The sequence below is a fragment of the Acomys minous genome, assembly GCF_964271855.1.
Source record: "Acomys minous genome assembly, chromosome: 20".
Taxonomy (NCBI): Eukaryota; Metazoa; Chordata; class Mammalia; order Rodentia; family Muridae; genus Acomys; species Acomys minous.
The window spans coordinates 4,150,070-4,176,536 of NC_140502.1; the positions used below are offsets into that span (position 1 = coordinate 4,150,070).

The 26,467-nt window shown below is 51.5% G+C and overlaps 2 protein-coding genes across 3 annotated transcripts in view; one reads left to right on the forward strand and one right to left on the reverse strand.

Moving 5' to 3' along the window:
• Window positions 1-264: 264 nt before the first annotated feature.
• Window positions 265-6,345, forward strand: PDCD5 (programmed cell death 5). The gene is made up of 6 exons (XM_084770858.1): window positions 265-512; window positions 1,968-2,005; window positions 3,845-3,906; window positions 4,655-4,746; window positions 5,827-5,898; window positions 6,183-6,345. The coding sequence occupies exons 1-6, from the start codon at window positions 447-449 to the stop codon at window positions 6,228-6,230; spliced, it is 378 nt and encodes a 125-aa protein (XP_084626984.1). The 5' UTR covers window positions 265-446; the 3' UTR covers window positions 6,231-6,345.
• Window positions 6,346-9,160: 2,815 nt separating this feature from the next.
• The window catches only part of ANKRD27 (ankyrin repeat domain 27), a 59,534-nt gene continuing 42,227 nt past the window's right edge, over window positions 9,161-26,467 (reverse strand). The window contains exons 20-28 of one of the 2 annotated variants that reach the window (XM_084770809.1): window positions 26,234-26,353; window positions 25,585-25,629; window positions 23,086-23,208; window positions 20,354-20,551; window positions 18,774-18,893; window positions 15,684-15,845; window positions 13,528-13,639; window positions 11,773-11,849; window positions 9,161-11,628 (exon numbers count right to left, since the gene is read on the reverse strand). In XM_084770809.1, the coding sequence (XP_084626935.1) occupies window positions 11,581-11,628; window positions 11,773-11,849; window positions 13,528-13,639; window positions 15,684-15,845; window positions 18,774-18,893; window positions 20,354-20,551; window positions 23,086-23,208; window positions 25,585-25,629; window positions 26,234-26,353 (1,005 nt within the window). In that variant the 3' untranslated portion in view covers window positions 9,161-11,580. Of the gene's footprint in view, window positions 11,629-11,772; window positions 11,850-13,527; window positions 13,640-14,814; window positions 15,549-15,629; window positions 15,846-18,773; window positions 18,894-20,353; window positions 20,552-23,085; window positions 23,209-25,584; window positions 25,630-26,233; window positions 26,354-26,467 lie in introns of those variants that run through there. The other variant, XM_084770810.1, reaches the window with a different exon arrangement.

Genomic DNA, 26,467 nt, shown 5'->3' on the forward strand with positions numbered 1-26,467 from the left:
GTATGTAAACAATGCATCCTACGCCACAATCCAGTTCTAGAACATTCCTAACCCCTATTCGCCTTTCTGAGCTCCCGCGTGTCACCATGGAAGCTACCAGTAAATTGAAAACCTAATTATTCTTTGCTGATCGATGCCTTCTAACTAGATGATTTTTGGGGAACGGGGTGCGGGGGCGAAGGGTTAAGGTGCAGCCAGAGCCCGGGGAGCCACAAGTGCTCTCTTAGAGAGGTTCTGCTCCTTTTATCATCTCAGGATCGGTCCTCTGCAAGGCGCCCTGGAGGAGGCGGGGCAGCCGCGGCTCGGAACTCGATTGTTGATGCCCTGAGCGCCACTCACGCCTGCGCAGTAGCGGACGTCGTGCTCGAGTCACGGGCGGAGGAGACTGCCCCGCTCGGAGCGTACCGGAGGGCGGGTGCGGCTGCGCGACGTGGGACGGCCGCGCCATGGCGGACGAGGAGCTCGAGGCGCTGAGGAAGCAGAGGCTGGCCGAGCTGCAGGCCAAGCACGGGGTGAGCGAGCTGGGCGAGGCTCTCGGCGTTGGCTCGTGGGCCGCGGGCTCCCCGGAACCCCCATGGCTCCGCGCGCGCTGGCTCGCTCGCGTGTGTCCGGTTCCCGGAGGCCGCCGCAGCCCCCTCGGGTCCCGCCCGCGGGATCCCGCGTGGGGCTTATCCGGGTTGGGGGTGTGCGCGCCCTCGGGGTCACCTCCCCCCAGGGTTGGGGGTGTGCGCGCCCTCGGGGTCACCGCCCCCCAGGGTTGGGTGTGTGCGCCCTCGGGGTCACCCCCCAGGGTTGGGGGGTGTGCGCGCCCTCGGGGTCACCGCCCCCCAGGGTTGGGGATGTGCGCGCCCTCGGGGTCACCGCCCCCCAGGGTTGGGGGTGTGCGCGCCCTCGGGGTCACCGCCCCCCAGGGTTGGGGGTGTGCGCGCCCTCGGGGTCACCGCCCCCCAGGGTTGGGGATGTGCGTGCCCTGGGGTCATTCCCCCATGGTTGGGGTTGTGCGAGCCCTCGGGGTCACCGCCCCCCAGGGTTGGGGGTGTGTGCGCCCTCGGGGTCACCGCCCCCCAGGGTTGGGGGTGTGCGCGCCCTCGGGGTCACCGCCCTCCAGGGTTGGGGGTGTGCGCGCCCTCGGGATCATTCCCCCATGGTTGGGGGTGTGCGAGCCCTCGGAGTCACACCCCCCACCCCCAGATGTCAAGCCCGAAGTTAGCCCCCCGCCAGGATTCGGGGCCACTAGGCGCTGTGTAGAGATGGGGGGTCCTCAGAAGGCGTGTCCCGGGGCTTGGGTCACCCCGCGGGCTCTTGAGATGGTGCTGGGCCGACTAGGAGGGGGTGGCGGGCTGTAAGCGAGTCGCAGGACAAACGCTGGTGACGGTGGGTGGTCTCCATGGCAGCTCCCGGTGACCTGTCATCACCCTTGGTGCCAAGCCGGGGTCTTGTTTCCAGCCTGTCGTCTCACTGGGTTAAAAACTGGGGCTCCGTGATCCCCGGCCTCTCTAGGAATGTGTGCGTTTTCAAAAATTCCGTTAGATTGTGACTTTGGAAGCTCGTCCTCAGTTGGTAAATGTGGGGCTTGGGGCCACAGCTGGACACCGCGCCTGCACCGTCAGCTCTCCCCGATTTAATAAAACAAAAACATTGCGAATGGAAACCCACTCACTGATTTTTGTCAGGCCTAGTTTTCCCCTCAGGAGCCTATTAGAGCAGAAGGAAAAGTAAATAAGTCCTTTTGTTGTTGTTGCTTTTATTTATTTGTTATTTTACTTTTATTTTTGAATGGGGTATCTCTGTATGGCCCAGGCAGGCTGGTCACTTGAGATCCTCCTGTCTCTCTCCTGAGTGCTGACTCCGTTACAGATGCGCCTCGCCCCACCCTTTCCCCACACCCCTGCAGTACCATCTACTTTTTTTTTTTCCTCCTCTTTTAAAGTTCCACTCTATTAAAAGGTAAAATTATTTTCTTTCAGGATCCTGGTGATGCAGCTCAACAGGAAGCAAAGCAAAGGTATGGGCTAGAATTGGAACTTTCTGGAAGGGTGGTTTCATAGATGAGTTTTTCCCTCTTTTATTTAGTTGTTGTAATTGGTATGTGACTCTTAGTGAATCTCCTAATGTAGTGATTTTTCTCACCGGGATAATTCCCTTTTTATTTTGATTCAATAAATACCATGAAGTTCTGCCTAATGCCTCTCTACTAAGCATAAAATTAGAATTCCGTCATAGGAATTTCTAGGCCCAGGCCCTCACAGTAAGTGTTCAGTAAGCACACTGGCTGTTTTACCCCTGCACATGGCAGAGCACGTTTATGCTAGTACGTAAACATATTTGATGAGTGAATACATCGCACCCTATTTTTGCCTTTGACGTTTCTTGGGTATATTTCAGATCTGAGCACTACATCGAGTCCCCCACTCCCCCTGGCAATCCACAAGGTTAAACGTCCACATTCTCAGAGAAGCTTGTTCGGTTTTCCTTCTCTGCTCAGGGGCCCTGTTTAGGAAGCAGAGACAGGTGGAGCGCAGTTCAAGGCCCACCTGGGCAGCTTGGCAAGACCCTGTGTCAAAATGAAAAAATAAAATAAAAAAATAAAAAAGAAGGGCTGGGGATGTACCGCAGTGGTAGAGTTTTTTTTTTTTAAGATTTATTTATTATTATGTATACAATCGTCTGTCTGCATGTACACTGCAGGCCAGAAGAGGCCATCAGGTCATATTATAGATGGTTGCGAGCCACCATGTGGTTGCTGGGAATTGAACTCAGGACCTCTGGAAGAACAGTCAGTGCTCTTAACCTCTGAGCCATCTCTCCAGCCCCAGTAGAGTGTTTTCTAACAAATGGAGCACCCTGGGTTTAAGTTCTGGTATGGTAAAAGCAGACTGATGCACCTTAAAATTCATAGCTTCTTAGAGTCAGGAATGCCGAGAAAGTGGTTTAAAGAAATACAACTTTAAGTCTGGTTCTGTGAGCCTTTGATAGTGGGCATAGCCAGCCCCCGCTGTCCCTTAATTCTGCCAGGGCATGTCAGCTGCTGTCTGCTTTGTCTACTAGCGTCCTTGGATGGCTGCCTTGGAGAAATGTCCTAAGTCTCCTACTGAAAGTCTTAAAGCAGAGAGTGGTGGCACAGCCCTGTGGGCCTCCCCTAGGAAGCTGAAGAATTTGAGGCCAGCCTTGGCTACATAGTGAATTCTGAGCCAGCCTGAGCTCTGTAGCTAAACCCTTTCTCCAGTGTGCAAAGGTTCCTACTTGAGTATTCAAGAAGAGACGAGAATAATTGCAGAGTTGGAATTTCATAGGATCTGGTTCTGTCTGGGCCACAGTTTTTCTCTCTCAGAGTCTCCCTAGGCCTCTGTGTCCTCCCTAAAGAAGGTGCATTCGGTCTAATGGCCCTGACTCCACCACAGTTTTGTAGCAGGTCTCACACTGGGTACTTGATGTTGGTTGCTGAACTGAAATACCACTTCATGCAACAGTGCCCCGCTGTTCTGGAAGGGTTACACCCATAGAGCTGGCTCCCAGAAGGCAGAAGTGCCTAGCACTGTACAGCCTGAAGTGCTGCAGGTGTCTCAGAGGGGCCTGCTGCTCAGCAGGTAGGGGCACTAGGTGATCTGAGGTCAGTATTCAGGACCCACAGGGAAAGGGGAGCGCTGACTCCCAAAAATTCTTCTCTGGCCTCCACATGTGTGCTGTGCTGTCCTGCCCCCCCCCATATATATATATATATATATATATATATATATATATATATAAATTTTTTTTTTTTTTAAGAGGCAGTGAATAAATGACTTTGTACACTCAGATGCTGACAGCTTGGTTCTAATCTTGTGTGACCTATGTTTTGTTGTAGGGAAGCAGAAATGAGAAACAGTATCTTAGCACAAGTTCTGGATCAGTCAGCCCGGGCCAGGTGTAAGCATCTTCAATTCCCTTTATTCCCATAAAATTGGCTTGAGGTAATCGGATGGGCAGATACGTATATGAAGTTATTCCTCTAATCAGAACAAATGTTTGTTTAAAGAACTTGAAGTACATTGTTAGAAGTGTGACGTTTCTAACCCTGGAGAAAGGTTGCTTACAGCTCCTATAAAGATACCCCCTGAGGACATTTTCCAGTAAAGTTGGTAAGGACTGGCTCTTGAGCAGTCAGTCCTAGTGGGTTGCTAGGAGTTATCGTGGTGATGGGGAGCTGAAGTTGGTTGTATTCTCGGTTTTACTTTTTGTCTGGAGTTTTCATAGTAAAATCTATAAGGAAAGTCAAGTAGACGTGATGAGCCAGTCAGAATAAAGTAGCACGTTTTGTATTGGAAACGTGAGTGCAGCCTTAGTTTGGAAGAGGCAGCTTAGATGGATCGCGCCACCATCTCACAGGCAGCCGCACTGTGCTGCTAGACGCAGGAAAGCCTGGCGTGAGAACCGGGGACGAAGCTTAGTCGTGGCTTTCCTGCCACTGAGGGAACGGCGTGAGGCCGTGAGGCGGACTGGGCTCTGGTGTCCTCCCCAGAGGCCTAACCTCCTGCTGCCCTGCCTGCCTACTGCCTGTTGACAGCCGTAGGCTTGTGAAACCCTTTGGAAGTCCCAGTGGGTAGTTTTAAGGTAGAATTGGTGCATTTAGTCTTCCTGCTTTTTTGCCTATGTATTTTTTTTTCTTTCTTTTTAGTAAGTAACTTAGCACTTGTCAAGCCTGAGAAAACCAAAGCAGTCGAGAACTACCTCATACAGATGGCGCGGTACGGACAGCTGAGCGGGAAGGTAAGCCCCGCTGCCTGAGGGGGCCACAGGGCTCCCAGCACCCGCCCCAGGCGGCTCCCAGCTGCAGGAGGTGCTGGGTGCGTGCGCTGTGTACACATGGAGGCAGAACCCTCACGTGCATGAATTCTTAAAACTTAACCCAGCCGCACCAAGGGATTTCCATAGCTGACTACAGAATCCGTGTTGAGTCCAGAAAAGTTTCAAAGGAGAGGATAATTTCCCCCACTGGAAATCTTGAGTGAGGTCGCATGTCCCAAAGTGCTCAGTTTCCTCTTTTCCTGCCGTGTGTGTCAGTGTGACTAGTTAGTCGCCTGGCTTAAATTGTTCCTGCACTGAAGTAGGGTTTGTGGGTATCAATTAAAACACCACAGTGTTTGCGGGAGCTAGGCTTGCTGGGCACCTGGGAGGGGAGGCTGAAGTCGTCGGTGTGTGTGTGTGTGTGTGTGTGTGTGTGTGTGTGTGTGTGTGTGTGTCTGTGTCTGTGTCTGTGTCACCATGAGGACACACAGGCTCCGCCTGCGCTGTGTGTGTGTGTGTGTGTGTGTGTGTGTGTGTGTGTGTGTGTGTATGGCTGGCTGTGTCACCATGAGGACACGCAGGCTCTGCCTGCGGGTGTGTGTGTGTGTGTGTGTGTGTGTGTGTATGGCTGGCTGTGTCACCATGAGGACACACAGGCTCTGCCTGCGGGTGTGTGTGTGTGTGTGTGTGTGTGTGTGTGTGTGTGTGTGTGTGTGTCTGGCTGTGTCACCATGAGGACACACAGGCTCCGCCTGCGCTGTGTGTGTGTGTGTGTATGGCTGGCTGTGTCACCATGAGGACACACAGGCTCCACCTGCGCTGAGCGCCGGAAAGGACGGGGCTGTTGTCTTGGGTGGTGTGGGCAGCGGTGGCGTGTCCATGCCTGTGACTTTCACACTGCTTGTCATTGCCTTGGTAGCAGTGACAGAGATGGCCTAAACTGCTCCCTCTCCTGAGGAGCTGCCCCTCTACTCCTTCCCTCCTGATCTGTCCCTGTGCCTTGGACAGTGGCTGGCGTGTGGGAGACGGCTGCTGACACACTGTTTCCTGCTCTGGTTATAGGTGTCAGAACAAGGGTTAATAGAGATACTTGAGAAGGTCAGCCAGCAGACAGAGAAGAGGACGACCGTTACAGTAAGTGCCGGTGCGGGCAGGCAGCAGGCATGGCTGGGTGGGCATCTACGCTTGCAGCGCCTCGGAGCGGGTAGACCCTTTGCTTCTGGAAAGTGGTCGGGAAGAGAGTAATGCCTAAGGTTCTCTCTCTCTTTACCCACTGAGTTGCTTGAAAGACACACACACACACACACACACACACACACACACACACACACACGCCTCACGTGAGTAATTAAGGGTGTTTTTCTTGGAAAGCCTGAGGCTTAATAAAGTGTCTTGACATCCCTTTAATTTTCCTCTAGTTCAACAGAAGGAAAGTAATGGAGTCTGATGAAGACGAGGATTACTAAGAGGAAGTGCTCAGCCTGCGGAGCCGCATCTAGGACAGTTACAACCTTTTACATGTTTACTTTGTTTATTGTCTATATATGCTTTTGAAAAAATAAACTTGTTACTCAAACTAAAGCAGTTTGGGTGTTTCAGAGTCACAGGCTCCTCAGCAGAAGACCCGCATTGTGAGTGATGTGGTGGCTTTGCAGCTGGGACATTAACAGGAGGTGGAGGAACAGAAGCTGTGCCAGCAGCCACAGACACCAAGGGAACAGAAGCCCCGGGCAACCGAATCCGCCGTCAGCTTGGACACATCCAGCTTTCCTTGCTGTCGTTCCTTTTCTGTACACTGCTATTTGGCCTGGATTTCTGAGAGCTTGCGTCCACTGAAACTGGGCTTACAGGTCCTTGTGAGGAGCTATGCGGACACTGGGACTTGAACTCGGGTCTCCGGTTCTCTGCTAGAACAAGCAATGTTCATAACCGCTGAGCTGTCTCCCCAGCCACATCAGCATTCTTTTTTTTTTTTTTAATTATTTATGTATATGTGAGAGCTCTATCTGCGTGTGCACCTGCAGGCCAGAAGAGGGCACCAGGTCACATAGATGGCTGTGAGCCACCATGTGGTTGCTGGGAATTGAACTCAGGACCTCTCTGGAAGAGCAGACAGTGCTCTTAACCCCTGAGCCGTCTCTCCAGCCCAACATCCAGCATTCTTTTTGTGTTTTTTGTTTTGTTTATTGTTTTTTTGAGATAGGGTTTCTCTGTGTAGCCCTGGCTGTCCTGGCCTCACTTTGTAGACCAGGCTGGCCTCGAACAGCGATCCACCTGCCTCTGCCTCCCGAGTGCTGGGATTAAAGGCGTGCGCCACCACCGCCCGGCACATCCAGCATTCTTAAGGCAGGGACGTTTCCTCTTCTTGCAGGCAGCATTTCAGATTCCTAGCTTTTGATGTGATTTTTAGAGGTGTCGGGTTTGCATGATCCAACATAAACCACTCAGATCCAAAATGGTGAGTGATACTTCCACAGACTAACTAGTCCCCCCCCCCCCAATCCCCCATGGTAACTGTCGGTGATGTGGTTACAGTGGACTAGGCTGGACTGATGGCTGAGTGCCTCCTAGCTCCCATGTTGGGCAGCTCACAGCTGCCTGTACGTCCAGCTCCAGGGGATTGAATAGGATACCCTCTGGCCTCAGAAACCTAACACACGGACACCCTTCTAAGCACATACACACACACATAATAAAAGTCAGTCCTGAAAAAATGTAAAGAAGTGAATTGTCAGTCTGTGTTCAGGATTGTACTGTGACACAAACCTGAAAGGTTTTGTGCGTGGTTTGGGGTCTGTTGTTACTGTTTTTAAGACAGGGTTGCATTATGTCCAAAGCTAGTCTCCAAGGATGACCTCAGACTCACGATCTTCCGTCTCTAGTGCTGAGATTACCTATGCGCGCCGCCCTACCTGGTCTATGTGGTGCTGGCAATCAGTCAACAGTGCTGAGGCGCATCCTCCACCCTGCTTAAGACCTCAAACCTACCAGTTAGGCTTAGAATTTGCTTTATGACTCATTTATATGAAACACTAGAAAGACCCTTGACACATGTCTAAGTTTTGTCGCGTGTTTCCTTACAGTTAGCATCCTCATGCCGCGGCCTGGCCGAGCTGTGCTGGAGGACACTTGGGAATGGAAAGTTGGCTGCTGATACAAGGACAGGGGCTTGGAGGAGCCAACGAGCAACACGGAAACGTTGAGCCCTCGGCCATGGAGCTGGTAGTGTTTGGGATTGCAAACAACACACAAAGATTGCCAATTCTCAATGGCCACATCAGGTTTTTGGGTTTTTTGTTTTTTTGTTTTGTTTTTAAGTGAGGAAAGCAACTGAAAACAAAACCCAAAAACTTGTAGACTGCCCCACCCCTCACTGTAGTGGTTAGCAGGAGCTGAACACTCAGATGTGTCTGCCTCCCAAGATTCTCTGCGCTGGTAAGTCAGCAGCAGACACCAATAAAGTGGTTTTGTAGAACATAAGAAAGGCGGGCGGTGGTGGCACACACCTTTAATCCCTGTGAGTTCGAGGCCAGCCTGGTCTAAAATGTGAGTCTAGGACATCCAAGGCTACACAGAGAAATCCTGTCTCCAAAAACCAAAACCAAAAAAAAAAGGGGGTGGGGTGGGGGTGGGGGGCTAGAGAGATGGCTCCACTGTCCTGAGCACTGACCACTTCTCAGAGGACCTGGGAGGAAAGTCAACAAGCCACATCAACACCCTCACTTGCTCGCCTCTGTCAGGAGGCTGCGCTCATTCCTTCCTGCCCTGAGTGTGTTGGTGCAGGCCTGTCATCCCAGCTCCTCACCAAAGTCAGCCTAGCAACTTAAGTGCCACCAGAAAGAGTGTCTTTGTGGGTGCACTCTGGCGAATTGTACACGCCACTGACCCATCACCCCTGAGCAGGCCCAGTCGGCCTTCAGTACACAGGACTGTGCTGTGCGGGGCTGTCCCTTGAGCCAAGCTGCCACCATCTTCCTCACACCAGCTGTGACCACGCAAGGAAGACCTTGCAGCTGGGTTTGTAGAATGTCACTGCTGCTTTATGGGCGGGGTGGAGGCACAGGCCGGGGACTCAGCAAGTATCCGCCCAGCCCTCCAGCCAGCTGTGTGTATAACAGTTCTGCTATAATTGCACATAGCCTTAGGGAGGGGCTGGAGAGTGGGGCAAAGGCCAGGGAAGGGGGCTCCCTCCACACAGGCAGGGGTCCTCATCCATGCTGGGTGCCCACCCTCCATCGTGACCTCTCTCCATTGCCCTGGAAGGAGGCCCAATAAACTCAGTGGCTCCCCAGAGTGGCCTTAGGACTAGGGAACAGGCAAATGCCATGTCCCCCACTGAGGAATTGTCACATGTTCACAGAAGGGTGGTAGAGTCGAAAGTCCAGGCACGACACACTCAAGAGTCATAAAGTTTACTGTTTTCTTTTCCATCATTTGGCACATATCCAAGGCACATTAGAAAATTAGAAATCATAAATTACTTTTGTAGAAAAATAATCAGCCCTGCCCTTCTCTACATTCGCAAGTATTTCCAAAAACGCGCACAAAACCACTTCCCTTTCACAAAGTCCTTTGAAAACAGACTCAGGACGAACCCACGTTTGCAACTTTAGGCTCAGGAACATAAAAAAATAATACAATCTATAGAAAGTTATAAAAAAAAAGGAATCAATGGCAACAAATTCTAAATTAAACTGACGCGGCGGTTTGTGCTGTACGTTTTCAATTTGAATCAAAAGACTTGAGATGTGCCAAAGCCGCTCTCAGGTGACCATCTGTCAGTCAGCCGTGCGGGGTCGGGGAGGGTCCCGGCAGAAACCTGCCAGGGGTGCGCGTGCAGGGACCCGAGGGCCTGTGTTGGGAAAGTGAGTGGCAGCCAACTCTTCCCATGCGTGCGGTGTAGGACAAGGCAGAATGGTAGGTCCTTTTCCCTGGGACGGACATCAAAATGGCATTCGGGCAGTTTCCAGTTCGAGTGTTTGCAGGTTCTGTACTTCATCCCGACAGGATGCGCGGTGCCACGGGACTGACACCGCTTCTCGGACTTCCGGACACGGGGATCCTTCTAGCACAAGGTCGGCCTGCTCATCAGACCACAGGCATTTAGCACCTTCCAGCCCGAGGAGGTCAGAACTGGCGGTGAAGCTGCTGCCCGTGACCAGGAAACCCAAGTACGAAGGTGAAAGGGGCTTGCTCCCTCCCTCCACCTCCGTTCCAAGTTTGCTAGTCAGCTTTGAAGGGGGGGGCGAGGGCAGTAAATCCAAGGGGCCATCTCTCAAGCTGGCTATTGAAAGTACATGTAGCTCGACACAGTCCCCATGCTCACCCACGCAGACTTGTGTCTCAGTGGCAGGGTTACCAGTCCCTTACTGCTAACCCTGAGAAACACCAGCCTCCTGGGTGGTCAGGCGGCCCAGTCACCTCTGGGACCTGAGATCTGGCTGCATCGGCGACCGTAGGCCCGTGGACCAGCCAGCCTCGGCACAGGCCTCTCTGGGAGCCCCTTGCTTCCTTCCTCAGAGATCTGATAGCCGCTCCGGCCTGGCAGGCCATTCTGCTTTCCCGTGACTCTCTGCTTCTCTGGCTAAAGAAAAGATAAAACGGAGTTAATGGCTGTACTGTACTTTAACCACCCACAACAGCAGTGGCTCCTCCCCTGCCCCAGGGTGTCAGACAGTGCGCTCAGAACCCCACAGGCGCAGTGGCACCCGAAATGTGTCGATGTGCTTGTCACACCTCACGTGTTTGTAATCCCTGTGATCAAATGTGCTGTTGCCGCTCCTGCTTTTCCAGCTCAAAAACAGCACGGTAAGGACATCTGACTGTCACACCCAGCATGGAAAGGGGGCACCTGACTGACCCTCTCTGACACGTGACCTGCCCAAGAGCAGGGATATAAGCAAAGCTATGAAAAAATCAAAATACGAAATCAGATTTTGTCCTGCAAGCCCGGCATGGCAGGTTACACCTGTGACCCCAGCCCTTGGGAAACTGAGGCAGGAAGATTACCCTGAGTTTGAGGCCAGTCTACGTTAAGGTATGAAAACTGTCTCAAATGGGGGTGGAGGATTGCCATATTTGTCAGGCTAATTATTGCAGAGACTCTCTAAAATGATCGTGTGTTAAGTTTTCTTTATTTGTCCCAGCAAACCTAGGCTGCGCATGGTGTCCTTTCTTTCTCTTCAGCAACTGGGAGAGGCAAATGCTTCTGAGAAGCATCGCTTTACAGCGCTATAGAGTGTACATCAGGCCTTTTCTAATTGGTTCAGTAGCAGCAAGTTGAGTACATAAAGAACTGTGTGAGGGGGGTTATAACTATGCTGTCTACATACAGACTGTCCTTATGTATTTCAAATATTAAAAACCCTGGGCTCTTCTGCTTTCTGTAAACACTGAACTGCAGCTTTCCCACACACACTGTACCTCTCCACTTCTCCCCGACTCCCTCAGCTCAGAACTGTCGCTTTATGGGTTTTTTTGTTTGTTTGTTTGTTTGTTTTTTTGGAGACAGGGTCTCACTATGTAGCCCTGGCTAGCCTTGAACTCACAGAGACCCACCAGCCTCTGCCTCCTGAGCGCTGGGATGAAAGGAACATGCCACCATGCTTGTCCAGAGCTTTAGTTTTAAATTTACCCAGAAGGCCATACTCTCGCCTGCCCCACTGTAAAGCTCAAGTTTTAACTGTTGCTAATTCTTTCAATGAAGGAGATAACAGGACGAAAATGACAGTGGAGGAGAAAGGTTCTTTGTGGATTATTTTTTAAGCAGCTAGACATTGGAAGCCCCCATGGCGTAAGCGCTCACCTCCCGGAAGATCAGGCACACTTGGATCCCTTCCCATAGTCTGCCTTCAGGTCCTTTCCCTGAAAGGCAAAACAAACCAAGTGAAATGTCTGGGTAATGGTCTTAACGCCTACTGGCCACAAGATGGCAGCACTGCATGCGCAGTTAAAGAGGCACAGCTCCCAGCATCCCCCAGGGAAAGTCAACCCGAGCTAGATACTCACTGGAAAGGGCCCGGGGCCAGTGAGACAAAACTGCCTCCTAAACGGTTCTTCTGGCAGGTCATACATTTTGGGGTTCCCTGTGAATAGAATAGTAAAACACCCAACTTTAAAACTGCAGTAAGAAGCCGGGCGTGGTGGCGCACGCCTTTAATCCCAGCACTCGGGAGGCAGAGGCAGGCGGATCGCTATGAGTTCGAGGCCAGCCTGGTCTACAAAGTGAGTCCAGGATGGCCAAGGCTACACAGAGAAACCCTGTCTCGAAAAAACAAAAACAAAAAAATAAATAAATAAAATAAAATAAAATAAAACTGCAGTAAGTACACGTAAGTGCGCTGATTGCCCAGCTTAACAAAGTTTAGAAAGCTGAGTGCTGAATTCGCCTTAAAAACCTGGTCAATAGCATGTCCTCACTAGGCAAACCCTGGTGAGGCGAGGCGAGGTCTTTATGTAGGTGCCCCTCAGCTGCACCCAGTTACAGCAGGCCTGCCCTGGGATTCTCTAGGAGTGTCAGTCGGTTTACCTGCGTGGTTACAACTACATTCAAACCCAAATTTGAAAAGCTCATGAAATAGAATCACTCTTTTCTTAAAACGTTATTTAAAAGAGCTCATTCTGGATACTGTTGGGCAAGGCATCACCCTTGGTGCCCCTGCAAACTAAAAAACACGAAGGGGCTGGAGAGACGGTTCAGTGGTCAAGGGGGTGTGCTGCTTGTAGAAGGGACATAAGTTTGGTTCACAGACAACTCACCATCACCTGTGACTCCAGGTCCAAGGGGCTCTGCTGCCCTCTTCTGGACTCCATGCACACCTGCACTCATGTGCACATACCCACATGCAGACAAGCACACACATACATAACTAAACAAAACAACAACAACAACAACAAAAACACAAAAGAGGGCTGGAGCGTGACTCAGTGGTAGGCACTTGCCTAGTATGTGCAAGGAAAATCCTTAGACTCGGGTCTTAAGCAGCTCAGGCCTCGGGGAGGCTAGCATTCACCCTGCCTATCCAGCAAGTGTTCAGAACACCTGGATTTAGGATGTGAGGCAAGAGAGAATCAAGACCGTTGCTCTCCCAGTTGTGAAGGGGAGGCCTGGATGGCCAAGCTGGCACTATAGTCAGTCTTTCTTCTGCAGCAGACATTATTACAGTCAACCAGAAAACTAGCTCAAAGCACAGCTCCTCACCTGACACACCCTGATCTACATGGTTTCTATGGCCCCCATATTCCTCCCTGTCATGACAATGACAATTACAGTTTTCATTTGAAATTAAATGCAAACAGGGCTGGGGGCATGGCTCAGCAGTGGAGCACCTGCTTGGCTTGCGCGAGGCCATAGATTCATGCCTGCCACCCCCAAAATCCACAGCCAAAAACCACTGAAGGGCTGGGGACTGGTTGGTTAAGTACCTGCCTGTGAGGCCTCGGGGCCGAAGTCAAGGCCCAGCAGCTCAGAGCACTGGCTGCTCCTCTGAGGACCGCGGTTTGGTTCCCCGCACCCATGTGGTGACTGCAACTCCAGTCCCAGGTCAGCTGAGGCCCTCTTCTAGTCTCCAAGGGCACTGAGCACACACACGGTTCACACACACATACACACACACACACACACACACACACACACACACACTTAAACATACACATAATCATACAGACATTCATACATAAACAAAAATTCATACACACATACACACAATGAAAGCACCAACTACACAGACAGACGTCACAGGTGGAGAACTCAGAAGCACTTACATTTCTTCCTGATCTGAACGGTCACACAGTCCTTGCCGTCCGTCTCCCCGGCACTGTTTAAGGATGCAACACAACCTGGCACTACCTGCAGCAACTCCATTATTTTCGAGTCCTACAATTTAGAGGGGGAAACGTCACTCAGGTATTGTGATGCTTTCTCAGCGGATCATCACTCGGGCTTCTGTCTAGACGTCAATACTGTGGCGACTAAAGCCCCTCCCTACACTAGCTCCGAAACAACAACACACACAACAAAGAGACGATGCCAAGGCCCCTCCGAGCACGCGCCCACTGTCCCAGCACGTGAGGCTGGGGAGTAGCTGGAGCTCAGGAGCTCACACCCCAGCAACAGGGAAACTATCAAATACGCCCTGGGGGAAGCACAGCAGTGGCTGGAACTACGTGGTTATCAGGAGGCTGTTCAGGAGCCACGGCCCAATCCACACCCAGGAGAGCATCCTCCACATCATCCATCTTTGAGAAAGTATCAAGTGAAAAGTTACGTGTTACCTGTTAAGTAACATCAACCTTCATAGGCACCTCAACTCCAATCAAGGGATGCCTAAAACACCACCACCTTGTCACCCAGTGCATATACATGAATATACTTAGAGGTATATTCAATCTCTACATTAAGACAATAAAAAACAATTATTTGAAAGTATTTCCTTTTTGAGGAGCTAGGGATGCCACCCAGGACTTTGCACATGATGGGCAGAGCCTCTACCACTGAGCCACACCCCAACCCCTCACTGGGGGATTCTAGGCAAGGGCTCTACCACTGAGCCATACCCCAATCCCTCACTGGGGGATTCTAGGCAGGGGCTCTACCACTGAGCCACACCCCAGCCCCTCACTGGGGGATTCTAGGCAGGTGCTCTACCCCTGAGCCACACCCCAACCCCTCACTGGGGGATTCTAGGCAGGGGCTCTACCACTGAGCCACACCCCAGCCCCTCACTGGGGGATTCTAGGCAGGTGCTCTTCAGTGAGCCACACCCCAGCCCCTCACTGGGGGATTCTAGGCAAGGGCTCTACCACTGAGCCACACCCCAGCCCCTCACTGGGGGATTCTAGGCAAGGGCTCTACCACTGAGTCACACCCCAGCCCCTCACTGGGGGATTCTAGGCAGGGGCTCTACCACTGAGCCACACCCCAGCCCCTCACTGGGGGATTCTAGACAGGGGCTCTACCACTGAGCCACACCCCAGCCCCTCACTGGGGGATTCTAGGCAGGGGCTCTACCACTGAGCCACACCCCAGCCCCTCACTGGGGGATTCTAGGCAGGGGCTCTACCACTGAGCCACACCCCAGCCCCTCACTGGGGGATTCTAGGCAGGGGCTCTACCACTGAGCCACACCCCAGCCCCTCACTGGGAGAGTCTGGACAGGTACTCTACCAGCGAGCCACACCCTAAGCCCTCACTACCTTTGAAATTAAATAATTAATTAAACAATTAGGTTGCCTTTACAGTGACTTTAACATCTCTTTTGGGCCAATCAACAACCAACGAGCTGTCCACTTGGAGTTTAAAGCCAAGATTACCCATGAAGACAGGAGCAGAGGGAAGCGACCCTCTTTCGCCATGATTGACTTACCTACACTGGAGAGTGTAGTAAACTGGGGACCTAAATTCTCTCTAAATCTGAAGGATTTAACCCCACAAGTAAACCCCTCCATTATGCTACCGGGCTGGCACACCAAGAATGACGTCTGACCTGCCACTTCCCAGATGTGACAGCATCTGTGCGTACCAGAACCAAGGCACGTAATAGTAACGGTTGATAGGTGCTCCACCTTCCCTGGGCCCAGAAAGAGTGCGCACTGGACGCTGAGTACGCCCAGGTGACGCTGGCACATGTCTAGCCCCGCCAGTGGACGTCGGGCACGCTCACTTAGCTCAGCACGGAGCACCAACCACCTGGCTGCTGTCATCTCACATCTGCTCTGATCACAAGGAAGGCGCAGTGTGCTTCAGGGAGCGTGAGCCTGCCTCGGTTGTGTGCGCCCTCCATCACCTGGTCTGCGCACACGCCCTCCATCACCGGGTCTGCGCACGCGCCCTCCATCACCGGGTCTGCGCACGCGCCCTCCATCACCGGGTCTGCGCACGCGCCCTCCATCACCGGGTCTGCGCACGCGCCCTCCATCACCTGGTCTGCGCAGTCCGCAGCCGTGTACTGCCTCTTGTTCAAGATGTCAGCAGACGCTCCGTGGAACAGAAGCAGCTCCACCACCAAGGCATGCCTCGCCATCACAGCCTCGTGCAGGGCCGTGTTGCCTTTCTCGTTGGTAGCGTTGATGGAGGCCCCACGCTAGGAGAGAGGTGGAGACAGTAGGTGCCGAGCAGATGTGCCTGGTCGCTAGAAAACTACTTTGTAAACACTTATCTATTGTCAGAGGTACACGCTGTCACAACACACATACAGGGGTCAGAAAACAACCCTTTGGGAGTTGATCTCTCCTCCTGCCTGTTTCTGAGGTGAGTGAGGTCTCTCTAGTTTCTGTCGCTCGACTGCATATGGGAACACCTTGCCAATTCTCCCATCCCCAGCTCTCGTCTTGAGGTAGGAGTGCTGGGAGTATAGGCAGGAACTACAGGGCAGCCACATTCGTTCATTCATTTATTACGTACACAGTGTTTTGCCTGAATATACACCTGCAGGCTAGAACAGGGCATGAGGTCACATTACAGATGGTTGTGAGCCACCGTGTGGTTGCTGAGAATCGAACTCAGGACCTCTGGAAGAACAGACAGTGCGCTTAACTTCTGAGCCGTCTCTCTAGCTCTCTAGCATCCACATTCTTAAAAGCATTATTTATTTTTATTTTATATGAATGTTTGGCCAGGAGGCATGGATGTCCATTGTGTGCATGCCCTGTGGCTCTGGAGGCCAGAAGACGGTCACAAATACCCTGGAACATGGGTGACTGTAAGGCACTGTAGGGATGCTGGGAATCGAACTTGGGTCCCCTGAAAGAATAGCCGGTAAGCTGGGCATGGTGGTACACGCCTTTGATTCCAGCACCCAGGAGGCAGAGGCAGGTGGGTCTCTGAGTTAGGGGCCAGCCTGGTCTACAGAGCAAGTCCAGAACAGCCAGGGATACATAGAGAAACCCTGTCTTGAAAAACAAAATAACCAACCAAACAAAAAGAACAGCCAGTGTTTCTAATACCATTTTCTTTTCTCTAGCTCCAGGTCATCCATCCACTTTCTATGTGGAATGCAGACAGCATGAAATTTAGAACTTAGGTACTTGGGCTTGCACAATCACGTATACTTGCTAGGCCATCGCCCAGGTCCATAAAATTATTTTCTGAAGACAGCTTAGTGTTAACAGTAGCTAATCCTAGCACTCAGTATGCAGAAGCAAGCCTATTTCTTTGAGTTTGAGGCCAGCATGTCTACATGGTGAGTTCAAGGGCAGCCGGAGCTACACAGTAAGACCTTGTCTCAAAAAAAAAAAAATCTGCTTTTGAGATGGTGTCACTATGTAGCCCAGGCTAGCCTCAAACTTTCTATGTAGCCCAGGCTAGCCTCAAACTCAGCTTCCTGGGTGTGTGGCTCAATAAAGAATTTTTGGAACTTCTTTTTAAAAATCAAGTTCAATTTTTTTTTTTTGTCTTTTCTTCTAATTTTTTGTTATGTGTATGTGTGTGTTTGTGTGGGTCTTTGTGTGAGCACTGGTACCTACTGAGGCCAGAAGCACCAGGTTCCCAGAGCTCTCGTTTCTGGTGGTTGTGAGCCACCCGATATGATGCTGGGAACCGAAGACTGCTTCCTGAAAGAGCTTGTATTGTTAACTGCTGAGCCGTCTCCTCAGGCCCCAAGTCAAGGCTGTAAGCAACAATTATCTTTTGAGCATTAATTTTCTATGTTAAATAGAAAAAATTTTTTTCCTTAAATTTCTGTGGATTAAAACAAACAAAGCACTAAGCAAAAAATATTTCCAACTGAGTATGTGCACTGCAGTGCTTGTCAACACGGCACGAAAGAACAGAAGCCAGTTTACGGTAACTGCCGAACAGCGGAACTCTGGCATATCTGTGCTTCCCTGCCACCCAAATCCAAGGGGTACTGGGTATTTGGTTTGGTTTGGTTTCAGTTCCTATCACTGAGTTGCCCATGCTGGCTCTGGTCTTTCAAGTACTAGAATTACAATGTGCCACCACCCCAGGCCAAGAGCAGCCGAGGCTTCAAACAACAATTTCTGACATGAAATAGAAAACAAAACATACTAATGTAAAAAGCACACACTTTGTTTCTTTGTACCTTGAGATGGGCTCCCACTACGCAGCACAGGCTGGCCTGAACTATCAACTCTCTGCCTCAGCTTCCTGAGTGCGAGGATAGCAGGCATGCAGCACTGTACCTCGCTTTTGCCCATGCATTGTTTTCAGAACATGTGAGCAGTGTGAAGCAGTTTGAGTAGTGTGAAGTGGCGTGAACAGTGTGAAGCAGTGTGAGCAGTATGAAGTGGCGTGAACAGTATGAAGCGGTGTGAGCAGTGTGAAGCGGTGTGAGCAGTATGAAGTGGCGTGAACAGTGTGAAGCGGTATGAGCAGTATGAAGTGATGTGAGCAGTGTGAAGTGGCGTGAGGAGTGTGAAGTGGCATGAGCAGTGTGAAGCGGCGTGAGCAGTATGAAGTGGCGTGAGAAGCGGTGTGAGGAGTGTGAAGCGGTGTGAGCAATGTGAAGTGGCAGAGGTATGGACAAGGCTGTGGGAGGGGGCAACGTCTTCAGTCTCCGATTTACCATCAATGCCTGCTAACTTCAGGATTCCCCGTGGGAGAAGGCCAGGCCTGGATCTTCAGTTCAAGCGGGGCCACCTCGCTGACACTGGTCATCTCCCTAACACTGGCCCATCTGTCACAGAATCACTAGCAGAAATGCATGCTCACAGCACCTTCCCAGAGAAGGCTGATTGACAGGCAGGCACAGACAGGGTGTTAGAAGGCCTTGTGTGGGGGCTGGCAGACAGCTCTGTAGTGCACTGCTCTTGAAGGGCACCTGCGTATAGTTCCCAGCACCCCCATCAGATAGCGCACAGCAGCCTGTTAGCTGCAGTTCCAGGGGATCTGGTGCCCTCTTCTGGTCTCTGAGGGTACTGCACTACATGGTATACATATATACTTACATGCAGGCAAACCACGCATACACATAAAATAAAAAATCTTTGAGAACTGTAGTAACAAAAATTGCTTTTTAAGAAAAGGCCCGGTGTGGCAGGGAGGCTCTTACCTGTAGCAACAGTGCAGCTACTTCATGATGGCCACCAGAGCAGGCATAGATGAGTGGCGTGTTCCCACCAAGGTCCTTTTTATTAGGTTTTGCATTGGCATCTAAGAGACATTTCACCACCTAGTCCAGAGAAGAAAGACTCCGATCGTAATTACAATTTAGAAAAGGAACTCTTTCTTCTCAGGTGAAAAGGACCCTCTGGAGGCAGGAGATGAGTAACAGAAGGGGTTCTCGATTGTGCAGGGGGTCCCCTCTGCGCCCACAATGTGCCGGCAGTAGGGTTTCCATCTTTACAGTGACCTACCTAGAATTGCAGCCTTTGCTCCCAATGCATGATGGGAAGCAGTCTGCGGGACGTCTGAGAGAGATGCGGGCTGGAGCCATGGCCCCACAGTGGAGGTCCCCAAGGCAGAGGATGACGTAAAGGATAGTAACAGAGACAACTTCCCAAAGAAAACCGACTTTAGGACGCTAATCGGGTCAACGCCAAGTGTGATGGCACACACCTGCAATCCCCACACTCAGGAGGCTGAGGCAGGAGGATTGAAAGTTTGAGACCAGGCCGAGTTAATATATTAAACAAAACAAAACAAATGTTAGTAATCACAAATTTCTGTCTTGGAACTCTATACAGGGCCTTGAATATACTTTATAAAATACAAAGCTGTTTGCACAGATCTAAAGGCCAGAACGTTGACATGTAAGACTGAGACCTTTAGAGAGATCTCTAGTCTATTTTTGGAGTCCCTACTGAGAGACAGAGTCCGTTGTCGATGCGAACGCATAGGAATTTATTGAGCTGACGCAACAGGGTCTGCCAAGCTCTTTTCAGCTGCAGACCGTGAGAAGCAGAGGCACGGGCCTTTTATAGGTTTTAGACAAAGAAATGAGTTTTACAGCATGTGATTGGTTGAAGGAGTCACAGGGGTGTGAGGAACTTTCTTAGTTGGGAGGGGTAAGTACATTCCTGGGAAAGTGGAAATATTAAACACAATCTGTTACACAAACTCGCTGTCTTTGAGTCAAGCTGGACTCTCAGCACAGGCTGCGGCTTGGGACAAACTGGACTTTTTTTTTTTTTTTTAAATATTTTTTGTTTAATTTATGTGTGCTGGTGTGAGGGTGTCAGATCTTGGAGTCAAATACAGTTGTGAGCTGCCATGCGGGTGCTGGGAATTGAACCCGGGTCCTTTGGAAGAGCAAGCAGTGCTCTTAAACACTGAGCCATCTCTCCAGCCCCCAAACTGGACTTTTTAAGCAGGTAAGATTTACAGACTTTGGCCTTAATGGAGGACTGGGTAGGCCAGTTTTTACATTTTTTTCAGACTTTGGCCTTGATGGGAGTCCTTAAGGAGAGGGGCCTGGTTCCTTTACACAGAAGAGACGCAGTCTTGCAGTGGTCAGAATCACAGCGACAGCTTTATACCTCCCAGTCTGAGAGGCAGGGGAGGACAGTGGGACCACCCCCAGGTCAGGGGTGCCACTAAGGAAGTCCTCCGGATGTCCCCTAGCACTGCCCGCACTGTCACCAAGTGCGGTTCCTCCCCAAATCAAGCCCCTACTTGATGGGGGGGCCATACCTGAAAGTGGCCTTGCTGGCAGGCCAGGTGGAGCGGGACAGCTTGGCTTGTGTTCCTGGCACCCGAGTGGGCACCGTGCTTCAGGAGGAGGGGGACGAGGTCGGTCCGGCCATGCAAGGCAGCCATGTGCAGGGGAGAGAAGCCGTCCTGGTCGGTCGCATTGACACCAAGGCCACTGGCAGGAATCCTTGTCAGTTTCTGGGTAAGGCAGAGGGTGCAAATAAGTGGCATTAGTACTTAGGAGGCCAGGCTGGGACAGCGCTGGAAGGTACCCCTCTCTGCTTCCCAACAGCTTCGGCAAATTTTGGGATCACAGAGGGATCTGGACTCAATATGGCCTGTGAGTGACTTCCCACTTCTTCGGACGGGGACGAGGTACCAAAAGCCTGGCTTCCAGTGTTCACCAGAGTGAGGTCCACAGGGATGCCTTATCATGTGAGATGGGCGCCCCAAAGACACAAAGCTCACAAATGAAGGATGGGGAATCCATGAAATGTAATTGAGAAAACAAAGCCTGTGCAATAAGACAGACTGGGACAAGCGGGCGGCACAGGCACGCTGGGCGCCAACCCTAACTCCAAACACAAGTGATGGTCGTTCCGGTAATGTGGCCAGTCACGGGAAATGCACCCGCGCATAAGGAGTGACAGCGCCCAGTGCTAAGGAGACTGACCGTGGGACTCCAGGGGTGATGGGGTAGGGTGGGCGTTTCCTGAGCGGGAGAGCACTGACACACAGACAGTGTCTCTTCATGATGGTGTTTAGCAGAAGGCTGTGCGTGAAAGCTGGTGGGGTGGGTAGCACACAGCTGTAGTCCCAGCACCTAGGTAATGAAGGAGGGTCAGGGGTTCAAGGTCATCCTTAACTACAATGTGAGCTCGAAGCCAGCCTGAGAGTCAAAAAAAAAACCAGATTGCCTACATGTCGGCCAAACCTCCCGAAACAGTCAGTACTCCCCTGCCCCCCCCCCCTTTAATTGGTTTTTCAAGACAGGGTTTCTCTGTGTAGCCTTGGCTGTCCTGGACTTGCTTTGTAGACCAGGCTGGCTTCAAACTCATAGAGATCCACCTGCCTCTGCCTCCCAAGTGCTAGGATTAAAGGCATGTGCCACCACACCCGACAATATCTCCCCCTTTTAAATCATGAAACTGCCTTATTTATTTATTTATTTATTTGTTTGTTTGTTTGTGTTTCTCAAGACAGTGTTTCTCTGTGCGTCATCTTGCCCTGCTTAGCTTGGAATTTTGAAACCCCAAAGCCTACCCCCAGTGACCCACTTCTCCCAACGAGGCCACACCTCCTAATCCCTCTTAAGGAGTGACACGCCCTTATAACTAAGCGTTCAGGTACATAAGCCTCTGGACACCATTCCTAATCAAACCATTGCATCTTTCTAGTTGCTTTGTTTTTCGAGACAGGGTTTCTCTGTGTATACTTGGCTGTCTTGGTTTTGCTTTGTAGACCAGGCTGGCCTCGAACTCACGGAGATCCTCCTGCCTCTGCCTCTGCCCAGTGCTGGGATTACAGGTGTGTGTCACCATGCTCGGCTGAAACTGCCTTCTTATCCCTGGTGGGTTTTGTTTTGCTTATTTTTTATTTTTAAAGATTTATTTATTTATTTATTTATTTATTTATTTATTTATTATACAGTATTCTGCCTGCATGTACACCTGCAGGCCGGAAGAAGGCAGCAGATCTCATTATAGATGGTTGTAAGCCACCGTGTGGTTGCTGGGACTTGAACTCAGGACCTTTGGAAGAAGAGCCAGTGCCCTTAACCTCTGAGCCATCTCTCCAGCCCTACAACTGGTGTCTGTAATTTGCACTAAGAGGAGAATGATCAGTCAAAAGGCAAACAGAACGGCTCTGCAGAGCATCTCCGTGAGAACAGCGTGGCACTGTGTGGGCTAAAGGTTGGATCTCACTATATGCAAAGCAGCAGCTCAAACATTAAAAATAATGACAATGACAAAAAGAGGGCTGGACCTAGCCAGGTGCAGTGGCACACGCCTCCAATCCCAGCACTCGGGACGCAAAGGCAGGTGGATCGCTGTGAGTTCGAGGCCAGCCTGGTCTATAAAGCGAATCCAGGACAGGCAGGGCTAACACAGAGAGACCCTATTTTGAAAACCAAATAACCGAAGAGGGCTAGAGAGATGTCACAGCAGTTAAGAGCCCTGGCTGCTCTTCCCGAGGACCCGAGTTCAGTTCCCAGCATCCACTTGGCAGCTCACACCTACCTGCAACTCCCGTTCTAGGGTAACTGATGCCCTCTTCTGGGCTCCATGGGTATTGCACACATGCGGTGCACTGAGACACATGCATATGCAAAACCACCACATGCATAAAATAAAAACACAGCCCGGCATTGCGGTGCATGCTCTTAACCCTAACACTCATGAGTCTGGGGCAGGCTTATCTTTGTGAGCTGCAGGCCAGCCTCATGTACATAATGCCTTCCAGTCAGGGCTACATAGGGAGAGGCTGTCTCAAAAAAATCAATCAATCAATCAATCAATCAATAACAGGTGGGTTGAAAATGACCAAAGAAAGGACGCTGCTCTCCACCCTCTCAGGACTTATCAGCCCCGCCCCCACCCCCACCCCTGCCCCCGCCCTCCGGGGACACCTGTGCATAGTCAGGCAGGAATTAAAGCAAAGAACCTCCTACTCAGGAAGAGCTGCCCCTCACCGCGCCCTGCCCCGCCCCCCAGACGCAGGCAAAGCCACACCTTCTGAGCCGGAGCACACTTGGGGCACTGGCACAAGGGGTGACAGAACTCAAGGTCCACCGCGCTGATGGCCTCGTCCATGTCATCCAGGTCCTCCTCCGTCCACTCCAGAAGGTAACGCACCTGGTGGGGGGGACAGCGAGGAGAAATGGGAGCTCCAGTATTGCGATGCCTTCGCCCGCAGCTCATGTGAGCACGTGAGTATGGAAGTGCACGCATACATGCGCACACGCGAACACACACACACACACACCCCTTCCCAAATCAGCTCCGTGGGCCACTGCAGTCACTGACATAAAGCATTTGCTCCTGTGTCCTGTGTCCTGCGCCTGTGTCCTCCAGAGAAGCCGCATGCCATTTTGGGGGACGACAGCAGCCTCTGGAAAAGGCTTATATATGGCCAACTCTGTGCAGGTTTCTTCTGTCCCAGAAGCTATTAAGAATGGGACCCAGCGATTCCTGTTTAGCTACTCTGCGATGGTTTGACTATGAAACGGCCCACGCAGGCTCCAGGTTGGATGTCTACACCCCAGCTAATAACACTGCTGGAAACTACAGGAGGTGGGGCCGAGCCGGAGGGGAGCAGGGGGGGCACCTAGGGGCGGGCCTTTGCCAAGGGGTTCTGTGATCTCCAACACTTCGCTCCCTCTCGCTCTGTCTTTTGGAAAGTGTTATTATTGCGTGTGTGTGTGTGTGTGTGTGTGTGTGTGTGTGTGTACACACGTGCTCGAGTAACTGGGGGGTGGGCGTGGGACATACACATGCCACAGCACAAGTGTAGACATCAGAGCACAAGACAACTCTATGGTGGGTTCCGGGGACTGAACTCAGGTCCTCAGGCTTCTGCAGCAAGCCCCTCTACTCACTTAGCCATATCCCAGACCCTCTCTCGAGGCTTTTTTTTTCAGCTTGGCACAAGGTGAAGAAATCCCTCTGCCACTGTGATATTCTGCCCAAATGTATGGAACCAAACAGTTCCGGTCAGCGCCCTGAGTCCGTAAGCTGAAACAATCCTGTTCTCTCATGTTGTCCTGTCACAGCGACAACACAAGGGGCAAACACGGCCCACTTAGTCATCAGTGAAAAGCTCTCTTTTGAAAGATTTATCCATTATTTTACTTTTTTTTTTTTTTTTTTTGCTTTTTGAAACACGGTTTCTCTGTGTAGCCTTGGCTGTCCTAGACTCACTTTGTAGACCAGGCTGGCCTCAAACTCACAGTGATCCACCTGCCTCTGCCTCCCTAGTGCTGGGATTAAAGTCATGCGCCACCATGCCCGGCTCATTATTTTACTTTTATGTGTATGTGTGTGTGCGCCTGCGTGAGCTTTTATGTACCACATGTGTGCCTGATGCCCACAGAGGCCAGAAGGTGTTAAGAGTCTCCTGGGATTGGAGTAGGTGGCAGTTGAAAGGCATCTAACATGGGTGCTGGGAACAAAACCCAGGTCCTCCGCAAGAGCAGCAGATGATCTTAACCACACAGAGCCATCTCTTTAGCCCCAAAGGCTCTCTCTAGCATTTTGTTCTTGAGACAGGGTTTCTCTGTGTAGACCTGGCTGTCCTGAGCTCACTCTTGTAGACCAGGCTGGCATTGAACTCAGAGATCCGGCTGCCTCTGTCTGCCTCCTGAGTGCTGGGACTAAAGGCGTGCACCACCACTCCTGCACCGCTGCAGGCCTTCAAAAAGCATTCTTTAAAAACCGTTAACAGGCCCTTGGGAGATGACTCATTCAGAACTCCGGGTCTGCTAAGCAAGAGTAAACTGCTTTCAGGAAGCCAATTGCCCATGGAAACTGCCTGTGGGGACCCCTGGGGGACTGTCACTACTGGCTGCTGCTGTTGAGACTTCCCAGAGCCTCAAGGCCACCACCCCAGGAGTTCAATGTCCACATACTGCCATTAAGCCTCATGTAACCCTGGCTTTGTCTAACTTCCTCACTCCTCACTTTGGTCTGGGTTCTGGTGCGCATCACTTTGACTCCCAGGAGGGCAATGTCTAGAAGGCAGGGGCCATGCTTGCTATGCGCCTCCTCCCTGGGGACGCCTAGCATCCCTGTGACAAAGTACATGCAAAAGGTACCACACCTTCCAGGGGGAACTGACAGCCTCAAACGGAGGCAAGAAACGTGAGGGCAGCCACTTCAAACTAAAAGCCTCAAAAATACTTTCTTGGGATTTTAATCTCAAAATGTCCCCCCACCCCCACCCAAGACTCCCGTTTTGGAAGCTCATGCACTGGGCTGCTAGTCATATCGCACCCTGAAGGCTGTAGAGCCTGTAGCAGCCTAGGCCTGACTAGGAACACACTTCTGCAGGCTGCACCCACCCCTGGCTGTCTCTCTGCTTCTCCTTTGCTTCCGGGTCCACCGGATGGAGAAGGGCGGCTCCCACCACCACGCTGTCTCCGCAGCGGCGGACTGAATTCGGAAACCATGAGACAAACCCTCCTGCTCTTCCGTTACGAGCATCGGGCATCTTGTCACGGTGACGAGACTCACCATTTCTAGATCCCCGTCCGCGACTGCTCTGAGAAGCTTTTCTACCTTAATGGAAATAAAAAGCAAGTCAGGGCAGCGGCTTTAGTAACAGAGCAACAACAGAAACCAGCAGTTTGAAGACCCGGCACCCCTCTGCCCAGCGCCTCACTCGGCACCCTTCCAATGTGCTCCCCCCAAAACTGCTCATAGCTAGAACACTCTGAAAAAGCTGCACAGAACCCGCTCCCACGTAACATAAACTAGATCTGCTAATGATGTGGGCAGTGAGATGACAGTGACCTCAACACAAGAACTCTCGGCTTTATATAAATGCATTTTCCTTAGAATATAATTTCTTTGTTTACTTCTCGCTCTACCTCATATCTGTGTCTCCGCCTCTTTCTGTGCCTGTCTCTGTGCCCCGCCCCCACTCCTCTGTTTCTCTAATATTCACACATTCCAAAAACTGCTATGGAGAAAAGACGTAGAAGGGGCAGAAAAGGTTGAAGACAACTGGACACACGGTTGGGCGCCATCTCAAAGGCACTGACCTTAGAGTAGAACAAACCAGCTGCTAAGCAGGCTGCAGGCAGCTCTGGTCAGCTCACAGGCCCCGCCCACCCAGGAGGCCCCGCCCACCCAGGAGGCCCCGCCCACGTAGATGGCTCACCTCCCTGTAGTCCTTTCTGACCTCTTCTTGCCTGAAGCTTGCCGATATGGAAGAAAAGCTGGAGGTGGAGGAGTCCTGGCTGATGGAATCCACAGAGCGAGTAGGGGACCGTGCAGGGACCTGGGGAAAGGCGGAGCGGGCCACCAAAGGGATGAGGGCATGGACACAGACAAGTCAGGCCAAGCGCCAGTGGCATCGGTGGGCGTGGCCATGCAGACTTACAGACTTGGAGCC

Coding starts and splice junctions, on each gene's coding strand:
- PDCD5 (XM_084770858.1), top strand. CDS start 447: ATGGCGGACGAGGAGCTCGAGGCGCTGAGGAAGCAGAGGCTGGCCGAG. Junction 3,907..4,654: donor TCAGTCAGCCCGGGCCAGGT/GTAAGCATCTTC, acceptor CTTTCTTTTTAG/TAAGTAACTTAGCACTTGTC. Junction 4,747..5,826: donor ACGGACAGCTGAGCGGGAAG/GTAAGCCCCGCT, acceptor CTCTGGTTATAG/GTGTCAGAACAAGGGTTAAT.